The sequence below is a fragment of the Camelina sativa genome, chromosome 11 (assembly GCF_000633955.1).
Source record: "Camelina sativa cultivar DH55 chromosome 11, Cs, whole genome shotgun sequence".
NCBI classification, from domain to species: domain Eukaryota; kingdom Viridiplantae; phylum Streptophyta; class Magnoliopsida; order Brassicales; family Brassicaceae; genus Camelina; species Camelina sativa.
Genome location: NC_025695.1, coordinates 8,919,120 through 8,938,865, shown reverse-complemented (window position 1 = coordinate 8,938,865; position 19,746 = coordinate 8,919,120). Strand labels below are relative to the sequence as shown.

General features: G+C 39.8%; 4 protein-coding genes and 1 pseudogene across 4 annotated transcripts; 2 read left to right on the top strand and 3 right to left on the bottom strand.

The window, feature by feature from the left end:
* Window positions 7-2,926, top strand: LOC104722499. The gene is made up of 4 exons (XM_010440663.1): window positions 7-233; window positions 381-475; window positions 643-1,092; window positions 1,297-2,926. The coding sequence occupies exons 1-4, from the start codon at window positions 23-25 to the stop codon at window positions 2,647-2,649; spliced, it is 2,109 nt and encodes a 702-aa protein (XP_010438965.1). The 5' UTR covers window positions 7-22; the 3' UTR covers window positions 2,650-2,926.
* Window positions 3,100-4,191, top strand: LOC104722498. Its single transcript, XM_010440662.2, has one exon. The coding sequence runs from the start codon at window positions 3,139-3,141 to the stop codon at window positions 3,937-3,939; it is 801 nt and encodes a 266-aa protein (XP_010438964.1). The 5' UTR covers window positions 3,100-3,138; the 3' UTR covers window positions 3,940-4,191.
* LOC104722497 lies at window positions 4,360-7,451 on the bottom strand (annotated as a pseudogene).
* Window positions 10,646-13,145, bottom strand: LOC104722496 (26S proteasome non-ATPase regulatory subunit 6 homolog). Its single transcript, XM_010440660.2, has 9 exons — window positions 12,920-13,145; window positions 12,719-12,833; window positions 12,401-12,491; window positions 12,163-12,308; window positions 11,853-12,072; window positions 11,589-11,697; window positions 11,320-11,488; window positions 11,030-11,214; window positions 10,646-10,934 (listed from the first exon to the last, which is right to left on the bottom strand). The coding sequence occupies exons 1-8, from the start codon at window positions 13,056-13,058 to the stop codon at window positions 11,040-11,042; spliced, it is 1,164 nt and encodes a 387-aa protein (XP_010438962.1). The 5' UTR covers window positions 13,059-13,145; the 3' UTR covers window positions 10,646-10,934; window positions 11,030-11,039.
* LOC104722495 (argininosuccinate synthase, chloroplastic) lies at window positions 13,412-16,511 on the bottom strand. The gene is made up of 10 exons (XM_010440659.2): window positions 16,312-16,511; window positions 16,019-16,074; window positions 15,846-15,933; window positions 15,605-15,743; window positions 15,429-15,477; window positions 15,143-15,325; window positions 14,943-15,017; window positions 14,666-14,851; window positions 14,443-14,531; window positions 13,412-14,177 (listed from the first exon to the last, which is right to left on the bottom strand). Exons 1-10 carry the CDS (start codon window positions 16,385-16,387, stop codon window positions 13,625-13,627), a joined length of 1,494 nt encoding a protein of 497 aa, XP_010438961.1. The 5' UTR covers window positions 16,388-16,511; the 3' UTR covers window positions 13,412-13,624.

Sequence of the window (19,746 nt, the reverse complement as noted above, 5' to 3'; positions counted from 1 at the left end):
TAAACAGGGGTGATTGCCAAAGATGGAGGGTTTCTTAACGGATGAGCAGAGAGAGTTGTTGAAAGTTGCAACTGAGACTGCAGAGAGTAATCCACCGGCACATAATCCTCACTCGGTTTTGCATACATCGTCTCATCTGCCTAAAGCATCTGCTGGTGGGAAACCTTCTGGTGGCTCAAATGCTGTGAAACACAGAAGGTCTCATGCGGGAAGGTCTATCCGCTCCAAGAAGGGTGAGTTTAACTACTCTACTCTAGTTAGTTTTTGGATTTATGTTACTAAAGCAATTTGGAGTTGATAGTTGCATAGATAGAGATAATTCCTTTTTGTTCAACTTCCTTTGTTCCTTGGGTGCCAGTGATTGATACAATTTGTTTCAGATGGGGGTGGTGGGAAAGGAAATTGGGGGAAACTTATTGACACTGATGGAGACTATCACATTGACTGTAATGATCCAAATTATGACAGCGGAGAGGTAGTTTCTTCACCTCTATGCAAGATAATTCTGATTTTCATGATTGACTACTTTGTTGCCAGCCAAAGTACTCTAGCATTCCGTGTCTAAATTACTTATCCGTAAGATATATATTGCTATCTCGATGTCATCAAGATTAGTATTCATTGCGTTTCTTGTTATATTAGGAACCATTCGAGCTTGTTGGTGCAACTGTTTCAGACCCATTAGATGATTACAAGAAAGCTGTGGCTTCTATCATTGAAGAATACTTCAGCACTGGTGATGTCGATGTTGCAGCAGCTGACCTCATTGAACTTGGTTCAAGTGAATATCATCCCTACTTCATCAAGCGGCTTGTCTCGGTATCCATGGACAGGCATGACAAAGAGAAGGAAATGGCCTCCGTGTTACTCTCCGCATTGTATGCTGATGTCATCAATCCGAACCAGATAAGAGATGGATTTGTCCTGCTGCTAGAGTCAGCTGATGACTTTGTGGTGGATATACCTGATGCTGTCAATGTTCTTGCGTTGTTCCTCGCACGTGCTGTTGTGGATGACATCCTTCCTCCAGTTTTTCTTCCCAGGGCGGCCAAGGCACTTCCAACTACTTCCAAAGGTTACNTTGTTCGCCGTGTTGATGTTATCGTATTGTATATTTTGAGGTTAAAGGATTTGTTTAATGATGTTTTACTAAACAGGGGTGATTGCCAAAGATGGAGGGTTTCTTAACGGATGAGCAGAGAGAGTTGTTGAAAGTTGCAACTGAGACTGCAGAGAGTAATCCACCGGCACATAATCCTCACTCGGTTTTGCATACATCGTCTCATCTGCCTAAAGCATCTGCTGGTGGGAAACCTTCTGGTGGCTCNTGAGCTAGTCGAAAGAAGATGGGGTGGACAGACTCGAACAACTGTTGAGGAAGTCAAGAAGAAGATTGCTGATATTTTGAAGGAATATGTGGAGACTGGAGAGACTTATGAAGCATGTCGCTGCGTAAGAGAGTTGGGTGTGTCTTTCTTTCATCACGAGGTTGTGAAGAGGGCCTTAGTTACTGCCTTGGAAAACCACGCAGCAGAAGCACCTGTCTTGAAACTACTAAAGGAAGCAGCTTCAGAAAACCTGACAAGCTCTAGTCAGATGGTGAAGGGGTTTTCTAGGTTAAGAGAAAGCCTTGATGATCTTGCTCTTGACATTCCTTCAGCTAGAACCAAATTTGATTTGATTGTGCCAAAGGCTATCTCAGGCGGTTGGCTAGATGCTTCATTTAGCTATCCTTCTGGGGAATGTGGACGACAGCAGGTCGAGGATGAGAAATTAAAGCGGTTCAAGGAAAAGATTGTGACCATCATTCATGAGTATTTCAACTCCGATGACATACCTGAACTCATACGCAGTCTTGAGAATTTAGGAGCACCGGAGTACAACCCAATTTTTCTCAAGAAGCTGATAACACTTGCTCTGGACAGGAAGAATCACGAGAAAGAAATGGCATCTGTTCTCCTCTCTTCTCTTCACATTGAGATGTTCACCACAGAAGATGTTGCAGATGGTTTTGTCATGCTCCTGGAGTCTGCAGAAGATACAGCACTTGACATTCTGGATGCTTCAAACGAACTTGCTCTGTTCTTAGCTAGAGCTGTGATCGACGATGTTTTAGCACCTTTTAACCTGGAAGAGATCAGTAGCAAACTACGACCTAACTCAAGCGGAACTGAAACCGTGAAGATGGCTAGGTCACTCATCTTTGCTCGCCACGCAGGAGAGAGGCTTCTACGATGCTGGGGAGGTGGGAGCGGTTGGGCGGTTGAAGATGCAAAAGACAAGATATCGAATCTGCTGGAGGAATATGAAAGCTCAGGGCTGGTATCAGAAGCGTGCAAATGCATCCGTGAGCTAGGCATGCCATTCTTTAACCATGAGGTGGTGAAAAAAGCGCTGGTGATGGGTATGGAGAAGAAGAAGGACAAGATGATGCTGGATCTTCTGCAGGAGAGCTTCGGTGAAGGACTGATAACAACAAACCAGATGACCAAAGGGTTCACAAGAGTCAAAGACGGGCTCGAAGACCTAGCTTTGGACATCCCAAACGCAAAGGAGAAATTCAAGGACTATGTGGAGCATGGGAATAAGAATGGTTGGGTTTCATCGTCGTTTGTAACTTGCCTAACTGAAGACGCTAATCTAAACTAGATCAAGAGCAGAGAATCCCACTATGGTGTGTGGGAACTAAAAACCTGATAGAATGTACAAGTTTCTTTCTTTGTTTCTCTATCTTGAGCAAGCATCCCTGTGGTTGGTTTTTTTGTTGCACTTTTTAAGCTTTGAGAATTCTGCAAAGGGGGAGATTACTCTTTTCACGAATGTTAACAACTTTTGTTTTCTTCAGAACCTTTTTTTTTATTGTGTTCTGAATTTTAGAGTCTAATTATTCCTTAATAGCAATTAGACAAAAACTAATGTCTATTTATTCCGAATTTTAGAGTCCAACGGAGCTATTTTGGATCTATGTTTAGAGTCAGTAAGTTTTAATGACAAGATTATTGAATAAAATGTTTTGATTAATTTATTTCTTAATGGCAATTAGACAAAAACTAATGTCTATTTATTCCGCATTTGGTATAATTACTGATAATGATCAAACTATTCATTTAATTAATTCCCATATATGATGCTTCGTTGATGGGACAGAGACAACAAAGGGAGAAAGAGAGAAGTGTCGAAGCTAAAAAAAAAATGAAATTCGTAATACCAAAACTACCCTTCACACTCTCTCTCTCCATCTCCCTCTCTCTTCTCATCGTCTTCTTCTTCGCCTTCCCAACCACGTACCTCCGCCGTCCTCTCTCATCATCCTCCGTCGCCGTAGCCGAAGAAGGCATACGGATCCGTCACCATGGATACGCCTCCTACGAAGCATACATCAAGCACCAGCTCAACAAAACTCAAAACCCGAAGCTACGTGAAGTATGGACAACGCGCGACTGGGACAGAAAAGTGCGCGTGTTCTCCACTTTCTTCAAACGTCTCAGCGATCACAGCCTCCTCTCGAACCAGTCCAAAGCTCTCTCGATCGGCGCGCGCGTGGGGCAGGAAGTAGCGGCGCTGAGATTGATCGGCGTGGAAGACTCAGTCGGGATAGATCTGGTGCCGCGGCCTCCTCTGGTGGTGAAAGGAGACTTCCACGCGCAGCCGTTCGAGGCGGACACGTTCGATTTCGAGTTCTCGAACGTGTTCGATCACGCGCTGTACCCGGAGAAGTTCGTTGGGGAGATCGAACGGACGTTAAAGCCAGATGGGGTGTGTGTTTTACACGTGTCGATATCAGGGAAGACGGATAAGTACTCGGCTAATGATCTCTTCAGTGTGAAACCATTGGTGAATCTGTTCAAGCGATCCAAAGTTGTGGAGGTGAGGAACATCGATGGTTTTGGGCTTGATACTGAGATTGTTTTTAGGAAGAAGAAGAACAACAACAATTAAACCATACTACTACAAGAGATTTCTAAAATTGTAGTGTTTTTGTTTTAATTGTTTCATAGTATTTAAATACAGATATATATATAAGTTGAACACAAATTGTTTCTTTCCATGTTCTATCGTTTTACTACAAAATCAAAAATGTATACACACATCTGAGTGGCGACATCAATAAATTTATAGAATTTTTTTGTTCTCACTGTTGTTACCTTATTTGTAATCTCCTTGAGTAGTAAAATTGTGTAGTTCTTGCGATGTCTAAATTTTTTTAAAAAAAAGTATTTGGTCGAAAAATAGAATGACAGGATAGTGAATTAGTGATGCACAAATGTGATGCATTTTCTGATTATCATCTCATAGTTGAGATGGAACTTTGTCGGTGTATCTTGTCACAAATAGCACAAAAAGTAGTAGAGTGCAGAATGACAAAACTTAATAATAATCTTCTTTTGCTCAAATCTAACACTGTTAAATAAAAGGTGCAGAATGACAAAACTTTTATAAACTAAAAGTTCGAAACAACTAAGATCAGAGACAACTTGCTGCCTTATCTGTATCCAGGAGATAATGTAATGATTGAGACTTGAGAATATCATTAGCAAGAGAAAAAAAAGAAATGATTTGAGGATGGGGGAAATGATTATTATTAACTCTCTCCTGCCCCTGGGTATAGCCTTCTCAGCGAAGTAAATCGACGCTTCTGCTTTCTTCTACCTGAAAATTTTACTTCCATTATGAAAAGCTGATATGGGAAATCACACTATAAAACAGTTGTTCATTCATTGTCTTAACCTGTTGGAAGTCTTCCAGATGCAAGCAAAGCCTCTTCTGCCATAGACCTCCAGTGTTGTGCGCATGAGTAATTAACCCCAATCCCTACACTGAGTCCTCTTAATAGAACTACTGTGCGAAGAACCGAGAATAGTTCCTCTGGAAATGCCTATCCACAACCAACAAACAAACACAGTCAATTGTTGCAGTAATTCCAACAACACACACACATGACTGTTAGCGGTTGTTCTTCTTTCTTGACTGAATACTTCAGCGTTTGTGCTTTTACCTCAACCGAAATCTTTTTTATCGAAGAGTCTTCTGAGAAAGGTTGCAAAACTGTCGTACCAGGAGGCATCTCTGTGTCAAACATTGTTTTTGCTAACTGGAGAAGCTCTTGTTGCTCATTCTTACACTTTGCCATGGTATTTATACCAAGTTCCCTGAATTTTCACCACAGAAACAAAAATTCAAGGAAATATCATATGCTACAAGACTAATCCGATCAGGTGACTCTTAACCAATTTTCAGCTTCAACTAAAACAATAATCATGATAAGTAAGGTACTTCACCTAAAGCTCTGTAAAGCCATTGAGGCATCGTTATCAGCGATAGCAATTACTAAATTTGCATAACCAAGTCTCAGCTGGTCAGGGAGTTCCTTCACTTGACCATAGTCCAGCAGTGCAACCTGATGAAGGGAAACAAGATTATACAACTCAAGATATATAGACAATAAAACCTATCAGAAGACCAGAGTAAGTCAATCAAGAAACTACCAAAGAATAACAAGCTACAAACAAAAGATGACTTGCCTCTGAACCTTTACAAATCAAGATATTCCCAGGATGTGGATCCGCATGAAAGAAACCACTCTTCAGTATCATTTGGCCATATGCTTGCGACAAACTATTAAGTATATTGCTGGAAGGAATACAAAATATATATATTTTCCAGTGCAGCATCAGAAAATATTCAAAGAAAACAACGATTAAAAGCAGACAACATGTTGGTTTCTAGAACATAATAGCTATCAGAGATAATGGAGGAGCTTACAATTTTGCTGCCTCTGCCATTTTACCATGAGGATTTATCCCTCTTTTGGCCATCTCATCACCGAGGCTCAAGATTGGGATTCCGTTCATGTAATCCATAACCAGAACCTTCCTGTGCGTATTATGATTATTCCTCTGATCAGCACTCATTACTCATTAGTCAAGCAATATAACCAAAACTAAAAGAAGTCTGAATGGAAAAAAGAGATCCTGTCAAAAAGACAAGAACAATAATTTGAACAGTGAAACAGAACAACTTACAAAGCCTTTAACATTACTGAGATAACCAGAGTGCTGATATAAGAACAAGTACCTGGTCACCCAATTTTGTAGCACCCTGGGAACCAGAACAGGACTCTTTCTATTGTTCTCATAAAGAAAACGTCGGATCCTTTCCATTGCATTGGCCTCCCTTTTGAAATCGAATTCATAACCAATCTAGAATATGAAAAAACAAGGATTCATAAAGACTTGGAGAGGCTGTAAAAATTCTTACCAGATATCTTCAAAAGATAGAAGTGATAAATACCTGCTTCTCGATTTCCTTTGTTATGGAGAACAAGTCAAATTTGATATCAGTTTTCTGCATGTATAATGCAAATAATTGCAAGTTTCTTATATCTATCATCATCAACTTCTCCACTCCAGGGTGTTGGACCTAAAACAGGTAGTAGCATATTCAGAAACTAACTGAAAGCAGGCTAGGAAGATTTCAGTAGTACTCTCCTGATTATATATCTCTCACCTTTACAACAACATCCCTTCTGTCACCCTTTACTCTTCCTCTATGTACCTAAACAGAAGCAAAAAGAAAGTGAAAAGATATGTTGAGACTTACTTTAACCATACTATAATAGGTTTTGAAACTATTGAGTGATACAGAATGTGGTACCTGAGCAATAGAAGCAGAACCAAGAGGCTTAGCATCAAATGTTTCAAACACTTCTTCGATGCTTTTACCCAACTCTTTCTCAAGTACAACTCGAACAGCATCGAATGATGTGGCAGGAGCTTGATCACACAAAGTGACAAGCTTTCTGACCCACGCAGCTGGAGCCAAGTCAGGTTTCCCTAGAATTTGTGCAATCTATTACAGAAAGTAAAAAAAAAAAAAAAAAAAAAANAAAACTCATCATTGGCAAACTGTGAACAATCCAACACTAAATGTACATCCTTTAAGCATCTATGATCTATGTTTATGAAGAATTGGGACACATTAGTTACCTTAAGGAAGAACCCACCAAGGTCAGAGCACATAGAATAGATTTTGTGAGCAGCAAGTTCATGTTGTCTCTCCCACATTTCCTCGTGCTTGGTCACATCTTTGACAAAGTTCATCCGAAGTTGAAAGACCTAAAGAAAAAGCCCAGCAGAAACAACAAAGATTCAAAAATTACAGAAAACCATAAGAAAATGTTATATATATATATAGTAAAACTAAACATGAAGAAGAAAAAGAGTACCATGAAAGAGAAACCTTGTATCCGGTGTAGATATCGGTGNAGCCCAGAACTGAAACGATCGTTGCCACGGTCGGAATCCATCTGAGAGCTTTTCTTGAATCTCTTTGAAATCGATCGCATGCATTTTTTCGAGAAGATTTTTAGTGAAATTTAGGAAAAGTGATAATAAAAAGGATGAGAGGATAAAGTCGTAAGTTAAAGAGTTTTGTAATTGTCTCTATGTATTGTATGGCTTTAAATGCTCCCTTTTGTTTAGTGTTTGTTTGTTCATTTTTGGATTTAATCGATAGTTCACCTCTCTATAATTTGCTTAAAATCTTCACTGAAAAATAAAAGTAACTTTTAGGTAAGACAGATGATGCAGGATAAGGTGAGAACAAATGTACAATAATCCACATACACTTTTAATTCTTGAAGTTTACAAAAGTGTATGTAGTACAAAGAATTGGAAGTAACTCAAGTACGTATTACAAAACAAAACATAAACGCTTTGTTATTAATTATATAAGTAAGCCATAATTAAGTCTTAACAAAAAGAACTTATTTTACAGTAAAAAACAAAAATATGAAATCCAAAAGGCAAAATCATAACCTAAAATAAAAAGTGATTGGGACATGCATGTGATCAAGGATCCCCCACCTAACACAAACAGACGTCCGTGGAAGAATCAGCAAAATTACCTGCTTGCTCACTCTTGCCAAGTTTCAATCAAGGACAAGCAAGTCTTACCATGTTTTTTACATTTTGTCCATTGGAACTTGATATTTATATGAACTTTCACCTTTTACATGGTAAAAACTCATATGGTCGGCAAGAAGTTAAATCTATTGGAGATATTGATAACATTTTTAAAAGTGGCTACGTAGATGTTACTATATAGGATACGATGACACAAGAGTTCAAAGACATGGGCGATGCGACCAAGACTACATTCAAATCTCCGAACTCCCAAAAGAACACTTCTTCTTGTTGGCATAGAATTGATTATGTACCATAAGCTCCATGACTACATTCAAGTGCTGTAGATGACTTTCTAAGTTTGGACTGTAAACGAGTATATCGTCGAAAAATACTAGCACAAACCGTCTTAAGTGGGGCCTGAAAAGGTCATTCATGATAGTCTGGAACGTCGATGGTGCATTTGAGAGTCCAAATGGCATTACCATGAACTTGTAATGACTTTGGTGAGTCTTAAAGGCAGTCTTCTCAACATCACTGCTTCTAACTCTGATCTGGTGATAGCCTGATTTCAAGTCTATCTTCGAGAAAATGGTGGTTCCCTTAAGTTCGTCCAGCAATTCTTCGATGATAGGAATGGGATAACGATCCAGAATGGTGGCTCTGTTCAACGCTCGATAGTCAACACAAAATCTCCATCCTCCATACTTCTTCTTGACCAAGAGAACCGAACTCGAGTATGGGCTGATGCTTGGCCGTATGACTCCCGCTTCTAACATCTCTTTAACCAGCTTCTCGATCTCTTTCTTCTGAACAAAGGAGTAACGGTAAGGTCTGACGTTAATTGGAGGTGTGCCTTCGTGAAGAGTGATAGCATGTTCGCGGTTTTGAGCTGGTGGTAATCCTTTTGGAGGCGTGAACACGTCTGTAAATTTAGACACTAACTCCACTATTGCAGCATTCTCCTTTCCTTGACTTTTCTGCTCACTCCCCTCGAAAAGAGCCTGAAGTTCAAGAAGATAAACCTCCCCTTTCTTCCTTTTGATGACCTTCCGCATTGCTTTGTATGAAATTTGTCCCTTAGACAGACTGGGATCTCCAACTATTGTCACCCAAGAGTTGTGGATCTTCCAGCTAAGTTTTAACAATGCCCAGTTCGTCTTCGTATCACCCAACGATGCCAGCCACGGGTATCCTAATGCGACGTCGACGTCATCTTCCAGATCAAACAACAAGTATTCTACCATTATCTCTACTCCTTGAATCTCCAATAAGAGTCCAGAGCATCTACCCTTACTCTTGCAAACTTGGCCATTTGCCATTTTCACTCCGAACTTGCGCGTTGGTGTAACCTGCAGACCAAGTTCTGCTACTAGCTTATCAGAGATGAAGTTGGTGGTTGCTCCCGAATCAAGCAAAATCACCACACCCCTCTTGCCAATGTTTCCTCTCAGCATCAACGACTGCTCTCCAGACATACTACCCATGGAATGTAAGGTTTCCACCTCCGGACTTGCCAGCAGTTGTTCTTCTTCTTGTTGTTCTGCTTGGTCTCCCTCACAGTCCTCCATTAAGTCATCACCCTCCGTGACTTCCAGACATTTCAACTTCGGTTTACACCTGTGACCACGAAGCCATTTCTCTCCACAATGCCTGCAAGGGTTAAACCCACGGTTCTCTCCACTCACGCCTGATTTCTTGTAGTCATTGCCATGAGTGAAGGATTGGTTTGTAGGACGGTGTGGTTGCAAAAAGGAGGGCGTCGCCACCACCTTGGGTTGGGTTCGAGCCACAGAACCACCAGACTCACTCTCCTGAGACTCGATGATACGCACGTAATCCACCAGCAGTCTCCACAAAGTTTGTTGGTCTGCATCTAACCACTTGGTCGCGTATGCTCTTTCTGAGCCCCCTTAAAAACGAGGACTCCAACACATCATCAGAGACGTGTGGTAGCTCGACCATCAGCTGCTCAAATTTTTCTCTGTACTCATCCACACTCCCCATTTGGTACAACTGCAACAAGTGGTCGACCGTAGAGTTACCTCTGCTTGACTTAAAACGCTCTCGGTACTTGTTCTTAAAGATCTTCCAGTTGACGATTCCTTCGCGTTCGTGGTAATACCTCCACCACGTAATAGCTTGGCCAGTCAAACAACATATGATTTCGTCTAACTATTCATGCTCGGGAGTTTGGTTTGTGACAAAACATTTCTCGATCCGGAATAATCAGTCATCTGGGTTACTGCCGTCACCCATCGGTAGATCTACTCGTCTGTGAGGCAACTCAATCCTTTTGAAAGGCAAATCGACCCTTTGGCGTGAAGAATCCATCCTTGGCAGAATGGTCGGCAGAGGTAAAATCCCTTCTGTCGGTCGCGGGGTAACATAGGTGAAACCCTTCTCTTGACAGACATGTTCCTCAGTCACAGGAATCGTGCCGAACATATGAGGGTGTTGTCCTGCAATCGGTGTACAGAAACCCATCGGCGTGGTAGATCTACTCTCGACCGGATGCGGGGCAAAAGCACGAACAGACAAGATCAGCTTTTTGATCGATTCCTTGATCTACTGGATGTCAGTGTCATGTCGATCATTGATCTGATCGTGCGATTCTGACTGCCAGGAATGTTCAGCAACGCATGACTCAAGTTCGGAGTTTGTGCTACGCGGCTCCGGAGTAGACGCCATAACTCTCAATGAAAGCACCGATTTGTTAAGTTGAGACAGAAGAGATGAGATAAGATGAGGTATTGACCAAGGCGGCCTTAGAATAAGAGGGAGATAAGGAAATATTTTCTGTTCAAGGATACCCTAATAATGGATCACCCTTTAAATACAACCTTAGTTTAGGACAACATAAATAAACCGACAACATTATTATTATTGAACCCTCTTCTTCTGAAAGAGGCTTTCTCTTCACCTTTTGACTCTTAGCCACTTTCTGTTGACTTCTTCCTCAACCACACTCTAGCCTTCCTCCCACTTGTTCTCTTCTTCTTCTTCATAAAGACCAATGGTACTCTCAGCCTATCAAATACCAACCCAAAAACATCAGGAACATAAAATCTCGAAGCAATCGTAAGGTAATTATCATCGATTAGAGAGAAAACGAGTTACGTTACCATGGCATGCTCAGAGATCGATCACACGAGACAGCTTCTGGATCCGGTTTAACAAGAAATCCCCTTGCTTGATTGTTGCCTGGTAGAGTGCATTCTTTGCATCAGGACGGTTAGTCTCCAGAACACCTGCAACTTTGTCTATCTTGCAGTGAAGCTTCCCAGCAGCAATGAAGCGTGACAGCTCCCTTTAATATTTATTTGAACCCGGTTTTAACTTTCTATTTTATCGATTCTAAAAAAAGAGCTGGCAAACTAAAAAGATACTAGAGAGTTTTCATTAGTGTGCTTACTGATCAATGAAATCCACGGAAACGCCAAAGGCCTTTGCCATGGCTTCAACTGTCACACTCTTGTAAGATTCCAAAAACTGAGAGTAAACCACCGTTCTGACTTCCCTCATGTAGAACCGGAAATGCGGGTACAAATAACGGTCAAACTTTATCTGCTCAGCCATTCCAGCTGACAACATACCCCAATAATGATGTTAGTAAACAATAAACATGCAGACCAAGTAACATGCATGCGGAAATATGACATCTAGTCCTTGTAATGAACTCACCGAATGCTGAGAAAAACGCCTTGTACTGGCACTCATACAAGGAGTTCAGAAATTCAGAAAGGAACGGAATCTTCCCAAGCACGGTTAAGATCTCAGGTGCATCAACAACCTATCAAATTAGTAGGCACTCTATTAGTTTCTCAAGAAGATTCACATCCTCCGGAAGGAATTGCAAAAAAAAAAAAAAAAGATTCATCACTTCAAAAGTCATCCAAACTTAATTCAGATAACTCGAAGTAGAGGACTGAGCAATTGACAAAATACCTTTTGCTTAAGAGAAACTCTGTCCAGAGTTATGATGCTTGTCAGGACGGTGTAGAATATAAAGGTCTCATATGGAAAAATTTCATATGTTGTGAAGGTTGAGATCGAATCCAGAAATAAGCTGGCAGCCTTCTTAAAGTTTCTGGTGGACATGCAGTACAAACCTTCATAGACCTTCAGCCTGTTCTTCCTCTCCCAGTCACCACCTTCTTCAAACAATCTGGCAAGGCAAAACAGAAAGTGTTAGATCAAAGATTTCCGTTGCATTAACCATCAAGCATAGTCTCGATGCAGCCAAACTGACACTTACTTTTTGGCTTTGTCAATGCTCTTTGATACCAGGTCGAAGTCCATATAGAAAAAAGCAAGCTGCAATGTATAGAACACCAAGTCCATCTTTTGCCCAACAGCTACAGTTTTCCCTTCAGTGAGTTTTAGCTGCTCCAAAGCTTTCTCCTAGAATTACAACCCAAAAAAATTTAATGGCCAAGGAAGTTCTCTGAAGTAAGCATAACTAATAACTAATGACAATGCTCAAATTCACATACCTTATCACTAATCCTGATGAAATACAGAGCCTTAGCAAGATGAGCTTCACGCACTTCACTTTCACCCAAATTTTCTTCTGCGTCAGCAATCCTAAACAAAGGAGAAGGACACGAAAATGTAAGAAAACAATCAAACACAATAAATCATCGAAACACAAAAAGAAACATAGAGGTTCCCAAAATCTTTACATGAACTACACAGTAACATAGAGATTCCCAAAGCAAAACACAATTCGAGACCTCAAATTCTACAGTGTTGCCTTACATCAATCTAAACCCAAAATTTCAAAAATAGGAATACGAATCAAGGAAACTTACTTCTCGTCAAGCTTCTTAAGCTCCTCCTCGTTAGCGGTCCGCATGATATCTAACAAGCTCTGATCCAAATCCAGAACCGAAGTAGCCGCTAGGGTTTCGTACAAGGGAGCCATACCTAAGAAAAATACAAACCCAAAACATCAGGAATATAAAACCTCGAAGGTAATTGAAATCGATTCGAGAGAAAACGAGTTACGTTACCATCGGATTTGATATAATCTAAAACCTCAGACTTGAGCTGGACTTTCTCTATGTCAGGAACATCGGGATGAGTGAGGAGGAAGAGCTTGTTGGCTAGAATGAGATGAGGCTGTTGAGATCCTTCAGCACCACCGTCCATGGTAAAATCAGAAAAGCGACTTGGATCTGAGAGAGAGAGAGAGCAAAAAAAAAAAAGAGAGAAGTGTTTGCTTGAACAAGGAGGAAGAGCATGGGTTTTGTGTAAATTATTTATATATTATTAAAAATAAAAAATAAAAAATAAAAAGTATACATCGCATTATCATAATATTAAAAAATTTAAATCTAACAAAAAAAAATGTAAATTTATGATTTGATCAAAAAAAAGCAAGATAAATATTTCATTGTAAAATTGTTAAATGAAATGGAAATTCATATTTTAATATTTTTATCCAACAAAAGTCTTTTAATCTGATATATATTTATACAAAAAAAAAAAAAACTTGTAAATGATTTCAGAAAATAGGAGAATTTTAAATGCAGATGTAAGTCTCAGCATTAACAGAAAAATATAAATCAAGAGTTACACATGTCATAGAAGAGAAGCAAATTATTCAATTTCTATAACTTCTCCAAAATGATAGAATTATTTCGACATTTATTGCAAAGTGGTGTTCTTATGTCAGGCTCTCAATTCCAAGTAGACACATGAGAATGAAACCCTTTCTAGATTCCTTTCTCAAGCATTGCTCTAACTCTCATAGGAAGCCCGTAGAGACGGATGAACCCTGCTGCATCAGCTTGGTTATAGATTTCACTCCCTTCAAACGAAGAGATGTCCTGTCTATACAGACTGTTCGGACTCTGACGCCCTGTAACCGACACAGATCCTTTGTACAGCTTCAGTGACACGGATCCCGTGGTTTTCTCAGTTATCTTCTCCATGAAGGCGTTTATGGACTCCCTAAGCGGATCGAACCATCTCCCCGCATAGACCATCTCTGTGTATTTCAGTGCTAATGAGTCTTTTACCTGAATACTCTCTCTGTCTAGGGTGAGTGATTCTAGTTCCTGTACTGCTGCAAACAGGATGGTGCCTCCGGGAGTTTCATACACACCTCGTGATTTCATCCCGACCAGACGGTTCTCTACCATGTCGATTCGCCCAATCCCGTGTTTTCCTCCTATTGTGTTTAGCTCGGTCAGAAGTGCGGCTGGACTCAGAGGCTTCCCGTTCAATGCCACTGGAAGTCCAGATACTATCCCGATCTCGATGTATCTGTTCAAGTATCAAAAGTTAGGATGCAAATTGTAAAATCCATACTCTTGGTAAATAAATTTCACAGCAGCTAAACCAGTTAACTCCTTCATACAGCAAAAACTACACATCATAGAGAGACTTGATTAACGAGGCTAAGTTGTGAGCTCTGTAGCTAACCGACTCAACTCAAAGTTTTTTAACTATCAACACAGCTACAAACCACCTAGGATAACAGAAGGACTCTAAGAAATTCCGACCAGAGGTTTAGATAAAAGCAACTTACTCAGGCTGATCGGGAGCATCTTCAGGATCTACAGTTAACATGTACATATCTTTCTTCGGCTCATTTGCTGGATCTTCCAATATATCACCCTTTCAACAAAACAAAACAAAAGTTTGATATCAGAGCATGAGACACATTAGTATGAGATGAGCAATGTGACAAACTGGATCAATTTGTTGTATCCAAAAAGGAAATGCGAACCACCATCTGTCTTTTACTTTACCTCATGACTAATGTGCCACAAGTTCCTATCCCGGCTGTAAATAGATTTCTTTGTCGCTGTGATAGGAACGTTATGCTTTTTCGCATACTCAATAGCATCTTCTCTGCCTTGGATGTCCCATTCTCTCCATGGTGCCACAACTTGAAGTTCAGGGTTAAGCGAAAAGAAGGTGAGCTCAAACCGAACCTGGTCAATCAATCAGTACAGAAAGTAATGTAAGAATCAATGTGTGTGTTTTTCCAATGTGACACATTAGCAAGACATTCCAAGTACATGCCTGGTCATTTCCTTTGCCAGTACACCCATGGGCAACGGCATCAGCTCCAACCTCTGCTGCTACATCAACCATGGCCTAATCATGTAGAAATAGTATTAGACTATTAGTGACAATAAAATAATCAAAAAGATGTATACAGATATTAGAAATATTGGGGGTTCCCTCACAACTCAATCATATAAAACAAAAGGAAATGTTACCTTAGCAATGACAGGCCGAGCCATGGAGGTACCAAGTAAGTACTTTCGTTCATAGATGGCACCAGCTCTAAGACAAGGGAATATGTAGTCTTTAACAAACTCCTCTGTGAGATCCTTAACGACCAACTGAGAAGCTCCACTGGCCTTTGCCTTTCGTTCTAAACCATCCAACTCTTGTACACCCTTCATATCAGCCATTGAGATGATGAGACGACATACGTAAAATGCAAAACGAAACTTTAAATATCAGCATAAACATGTCACGTTCGGCATTTTTGTAATGTACCTGACCAACATCGGCAGTGAAACACACAACTTCACAACCATAATTCTCCCTACAAAACAATAGAGTTACATATTAATAACTTCCATGAAAATATTAGCATCGAAGCAATCTAAACTAGTTGTTTGATAACCACAAGATGATCCAAAATGTAATCTTGCTATGGAACGATGACATACTTCAGCCATGGAACGATGACAGAGGTGTCTAAGCCACCACTGTAAGCTAGAACGACTTTTTTCAATTTTCCACGAAGTCCAGCCTCCTTAGAATCAGTAGCCAGTGGGGTTCCATCACTGGAGAGAACAGCTCGGATAGCTGTGCAAGTATTCAAAGACCACAAAGTGTTTATAACGTACTTCATCAAGAGGGGACAAAGAAATAAGTTTTTAAAGGAAATGGGCTTGATTGAAACTTCACCTTGATTCTTCTTGCAGCTGGTGCGGGATGGGGAAGCATGACCGGTAACAACGGCATTGCCAACAAGCTGGCTTCGTCTCACAGATAACTGCGATTCCAGAGTAAGAAATAAAGAACCGCCCGAGAAAACAACAAGCATTATTGTTAAATTCCAATCACAAGTAAGTAAGTACCTCTTGGAACTGGGAAGTGGTTCTTGGACAAGCTACATTCTGACATTTTGAGCTACCTGCGAAAAACACATATCAGGTATCAAAACAAGACCACGATTAAAACCTGTTGGAACATCTATCAGATATCAATCAATCAATCAATCACTCTAAGAGTCCCATTTGCAAGTATACGGGGGTTAAAACAGACATTAGAAACGGCGGTAACTGTCGGAAAAATGGAGTATAACTTATAAACAAAGGAAACGAAGCTGAGTAGATGAGAAATGAAGGGGGAGAGAGAGTGAGAGAAGAACCATTGTGGGAGCTACGGAATAAGAGAGCAGAGGAAGAAGAAGAAGAAGGAAACGAAGTCGCCGAGATTTCAGCCATGTAAGATTATTCTTCTGGGATTTTTTTTTTTTTTGTCTCTTTTGTCTGCGGTTGGTTGTGTTCTTCGACAATGGGGTTTGGTGCTCTCTTATTAGGTAGTAAGTAGATCCAATAGTGCCAACAGTGTTCTCTAGGGTTTTCTTTCTGTATTCGCGGCGGCGATCTCGTTTTTCTTTTAATTCTTTTTGTTTTTTTTTTGTTCAAAATATAGAAAACGTTTTCCATATTCCATATATCGAAACGTGGACAAAAAAAATAAAAAAATGTTGACTTACTATTTATTTTCTCTGAATTCCTCCAATTATTGTAAACTAATTGTTGTAAAACACTTGGAATGTATCTTCCATAACCGGTCCATACACGACCCGTACAGGATCCATGTATGTCAAAGGCAATAAGGCCCGTTGGCCATCTCCTTTATACTTAGTCGATTTAGGTTTTGGGCTTTGCTTTTTCCTATAATAAGATAAGATAAGAGATTTAAACCATCAAATTCTCTAGTTCCATAACAAGTTATCAACACGATCGTTCTAAAGATCCAACTGAGTAAAACCCCATAAACCCTAAACCGCCGCCTCTCCTCTTTTGTTATTCCCTGAACCCTACTTCCCATACTAGCTCACGATCAACCCCTGTTCGTGACTAGTCCTTGTTCGAGAGAAGGGCGCCATTCGTGATCGGTTCGTTGTCCAGTACCAGATCGAGGTTCGTGGTTCGTGATCAAGGGAAAATCTGAGGTCTTTAGCTCCCAGATCAAAACCGGTCAACCTCTATTGGTGTTAAGGTAATATCGGACCTATTAGGACACATATAATCAAACCTGATCTTAAAACTATTGAACCCTAAAACTTATAAGTACACAATCAAACAAACAAGTTTATAAGCTTTCAAATCCCTAAACTGTAAAACTTTAAAATCGGATGTTTAGGGTTGCTAGATTGATTGTGAATTGAACCATACACAACTATATCAAGATTAAAATCCGGTTGATTGTTTGATTGCTTGAAACCTTAGAACCAAATTCTAAAATCCGAATTCCTTATGATTAAAAGTTTAGGGTTGTTTGATTGTTTGTTTGTTGCATAAGAACCCTAGAACTAAACTATTAAATCTGAAATTCATAGAAGAAAATTTAATCTAATTGTTCTAAGGATTAAATCCGATTTAGGTATTTGAGAAATTCAAACTCTAAAACTAAGAAATTAAAATCGGAAATTTTATGTGTTTGCATAAAATAAATTAGGATAACTTCTAAAATTATTATAATCATTATCTTAAAAGTTTAAGAAATATTTCCTAAAATTTTTGTTGTTATCTAATCATAAGAAAAAGGAAATCCAATATAGTAAAAAGGAAAATTTCTAAAACTCAAAACTATTTAAGAAAAACGAAATTGTTGCATGCTAGTATCTATCTAAGTTTGTTGTTTTGCATGCATGATTAAACCACGAATTTTGAGTGAAAGTGTTGGGCATGGTTTGGTCTCATTACCGCATGACCCTATGTATTTGACATGGTTCGGTCTCATTACCGCATGTCCTATTAAGTGATTGCATGGATCGGTCTCATAATACCGCATGCTAATGAACGGTTGTCTATTTCTGTATTATGCAGATGGCAAGGCTTAACAATCTTGACTATGTTGCCTTGAATGCCTTTGGAGACAATTACTTGCAATGGGAATTGGACACAAAGAACATGTTGAAGTCAAAGGACTTATTTAAGTGCATTGAGGAAGGTTATGAACCATCTAATAAGCAAAAGTACAAGGCCATTATGCATATGCGCCATCACCTTGCTGAAAGTCTCAAGAATCAGTACCTCACCATAGAGGATCCACTTGACCTTTGGACAGAGCTGAAAAGCAGATATGGACACCAAAAGACAGTGCTCCTCCCAAAGGCTCAATTTGATTGGAAAAACCTAAGGATCCATGACTACAAATCCGTGGATGAGTATAACTCAGAGCTTTTTAAGATTGTCTCAATCCTTAGGTTGTGTGGTACTGAGGTGACCAAGAATGAGCTGCTAGAGAAGACATTCTCTACTTTTGACACTAACAACATACTGCTTCAGCAACAGTACCATGAAAAGGGGTTTAAAACCTATGCAGACCTAATCTCGTGTTTGCTGCTAGCTGAGCAGAACAATGAGCTATTGATGATGAATAGTGCATTGTGACCTCCTGGTACAGCCCCATTACCAGAAGCTCACAAGGTTGATTTCGCATAGAAAAATCCTCAAGAGCCAAAGGAGACCAAGGAGTCTAACTATGTCCATAGGGACAAGAGTGGTCGTGGCCGTGGAGGACGTGATGGTTTTGGTCGTGGCACTTACCAAGGATATAAGTCCGGTGGTCAGGGCCGTGGTAACCGATCCGGTTTCGGCCGTGGTCGGGGTAGAGGTCGTGGGGCATTCAAGCCACAACCAAAGACCAAGTCCACTTGCCATAGATGTGGTTTAGAGAACAATTGGTTTAAGAATTGCATAACTCCTAAGCATTTTGTTGATCTCTATCAAGAGAGCTTGAAGAAAAATTCAGAGGCTAACCTGGTTCATCTCGATGGTGAAGATGATTTTGACCATGAGAAGGATGATCTATTTGATCATGAGACCTCCGATTGTTTAGGAAAGGATATGTGAACTCAAAATGTTGTTTTGGTTTAATTTCTATGCTTTATGTTTTTACATTTAATAGGATTATTTTGTAGAATGATTATTTGGTTTAAATTCAAAGTTATTTCATTTCCTTCAATATATTGTTTAAAACAAAAATTATTGTCATTATAGAAATGGCTGAGGACAAAAGTGAACTTGTGGTGGATAGTGGATCCAGCCACACAATCTTGAAGGATAAGAGATACTTTATTAATCTCATAATGAAAAATGCCAATGTTAGTACAATTGCGGGTATAGCAAGCCTTATAGAGGGCTACGACCAGGCTCATATATTATTACCTAATGGCACACATCTTGAACTAAGTGATGCCTTGTATTCACCCAGCTCTAAGAGAAGCTTATTGAGCTTTAAGGACATTCGATTGAATGGTTACCATGTTGAAACAAAGGGTGAAGGAGATAAAGAATTTCTATACATTACTGAAATTGTACAAGGACATAAGAAAGTCCTAGAGACTATACCTGCACTAGCCACTGGTCTTTACCATGCTAAGATTAACATGATAGAATCTAACTAGGCAAAGAATAAAATGTTCAATGAACAGTTCACTCTATGGCATGACCGGCTTGGCCATCCGGGTTCTAACATGATGCGTAAGCTTATTATGAATTCAAATGGGCACACTCTTAAAGAGAGAAAAGTTATCCCTAAGAATTTCACGTGTGTAGCATGTGCACAA

Excerpts from the sequence above, each read along its gene's own strand:
- LOC104722496 (XM_010440660.2), bottom strand. The coding sequence starts at position 13,058 with ATGGACGGTGGTGCTGAAGGATCTCAACAGCCTCATCTCATTCTAGCC. Across the intron at positions 12,309-12,400 it reads TCATCAGGATTAGTGATAAG|GAGAAAGCTTTGGAGCAGCT; the intron begins GTATGTGAATTT and ends TTGTAATTCTAG. Across the intron at positions 11,489-11,588 it reads GGCGTTTTTCTCAGCATTCG|CTGGAATGGCTGAGCAGATA; the intron begins GTGAGTTCATTA and ends GTATGTTGTCAG.
- LOC104722495 (XM_010440659.2), bottom strand. The coding sequence starts at position 16,387 with ATGGCTGAAATCTCGGCGACTTCGTTTCCTTCTTCTTCTTCTTCCTCT. Across the intron at positions 15,934-16,018 it reads CCACTTCCCAGTTCCAAGAG|TTATCTGTGAGACGAAGCCA; the intron begins GTACTTACTTAC and ends CTGGAATCGCAG. Across the intron at positions 15,744-15,845 it reads CAGCTGCAAGAAGAATCAAG|CTATCCGAGCTGTTCTCTCC; the intron begins GTGAAGTTTCAA and ends ATACTTGCACAG.
- LOC104722498 (XM_010440662.2), top strand. The coding sequence starts at position 3,139 with ATGGGACAGAGACAACAAAGGGAGAAAGAGAGAAGTGTCGAAGCTAAA.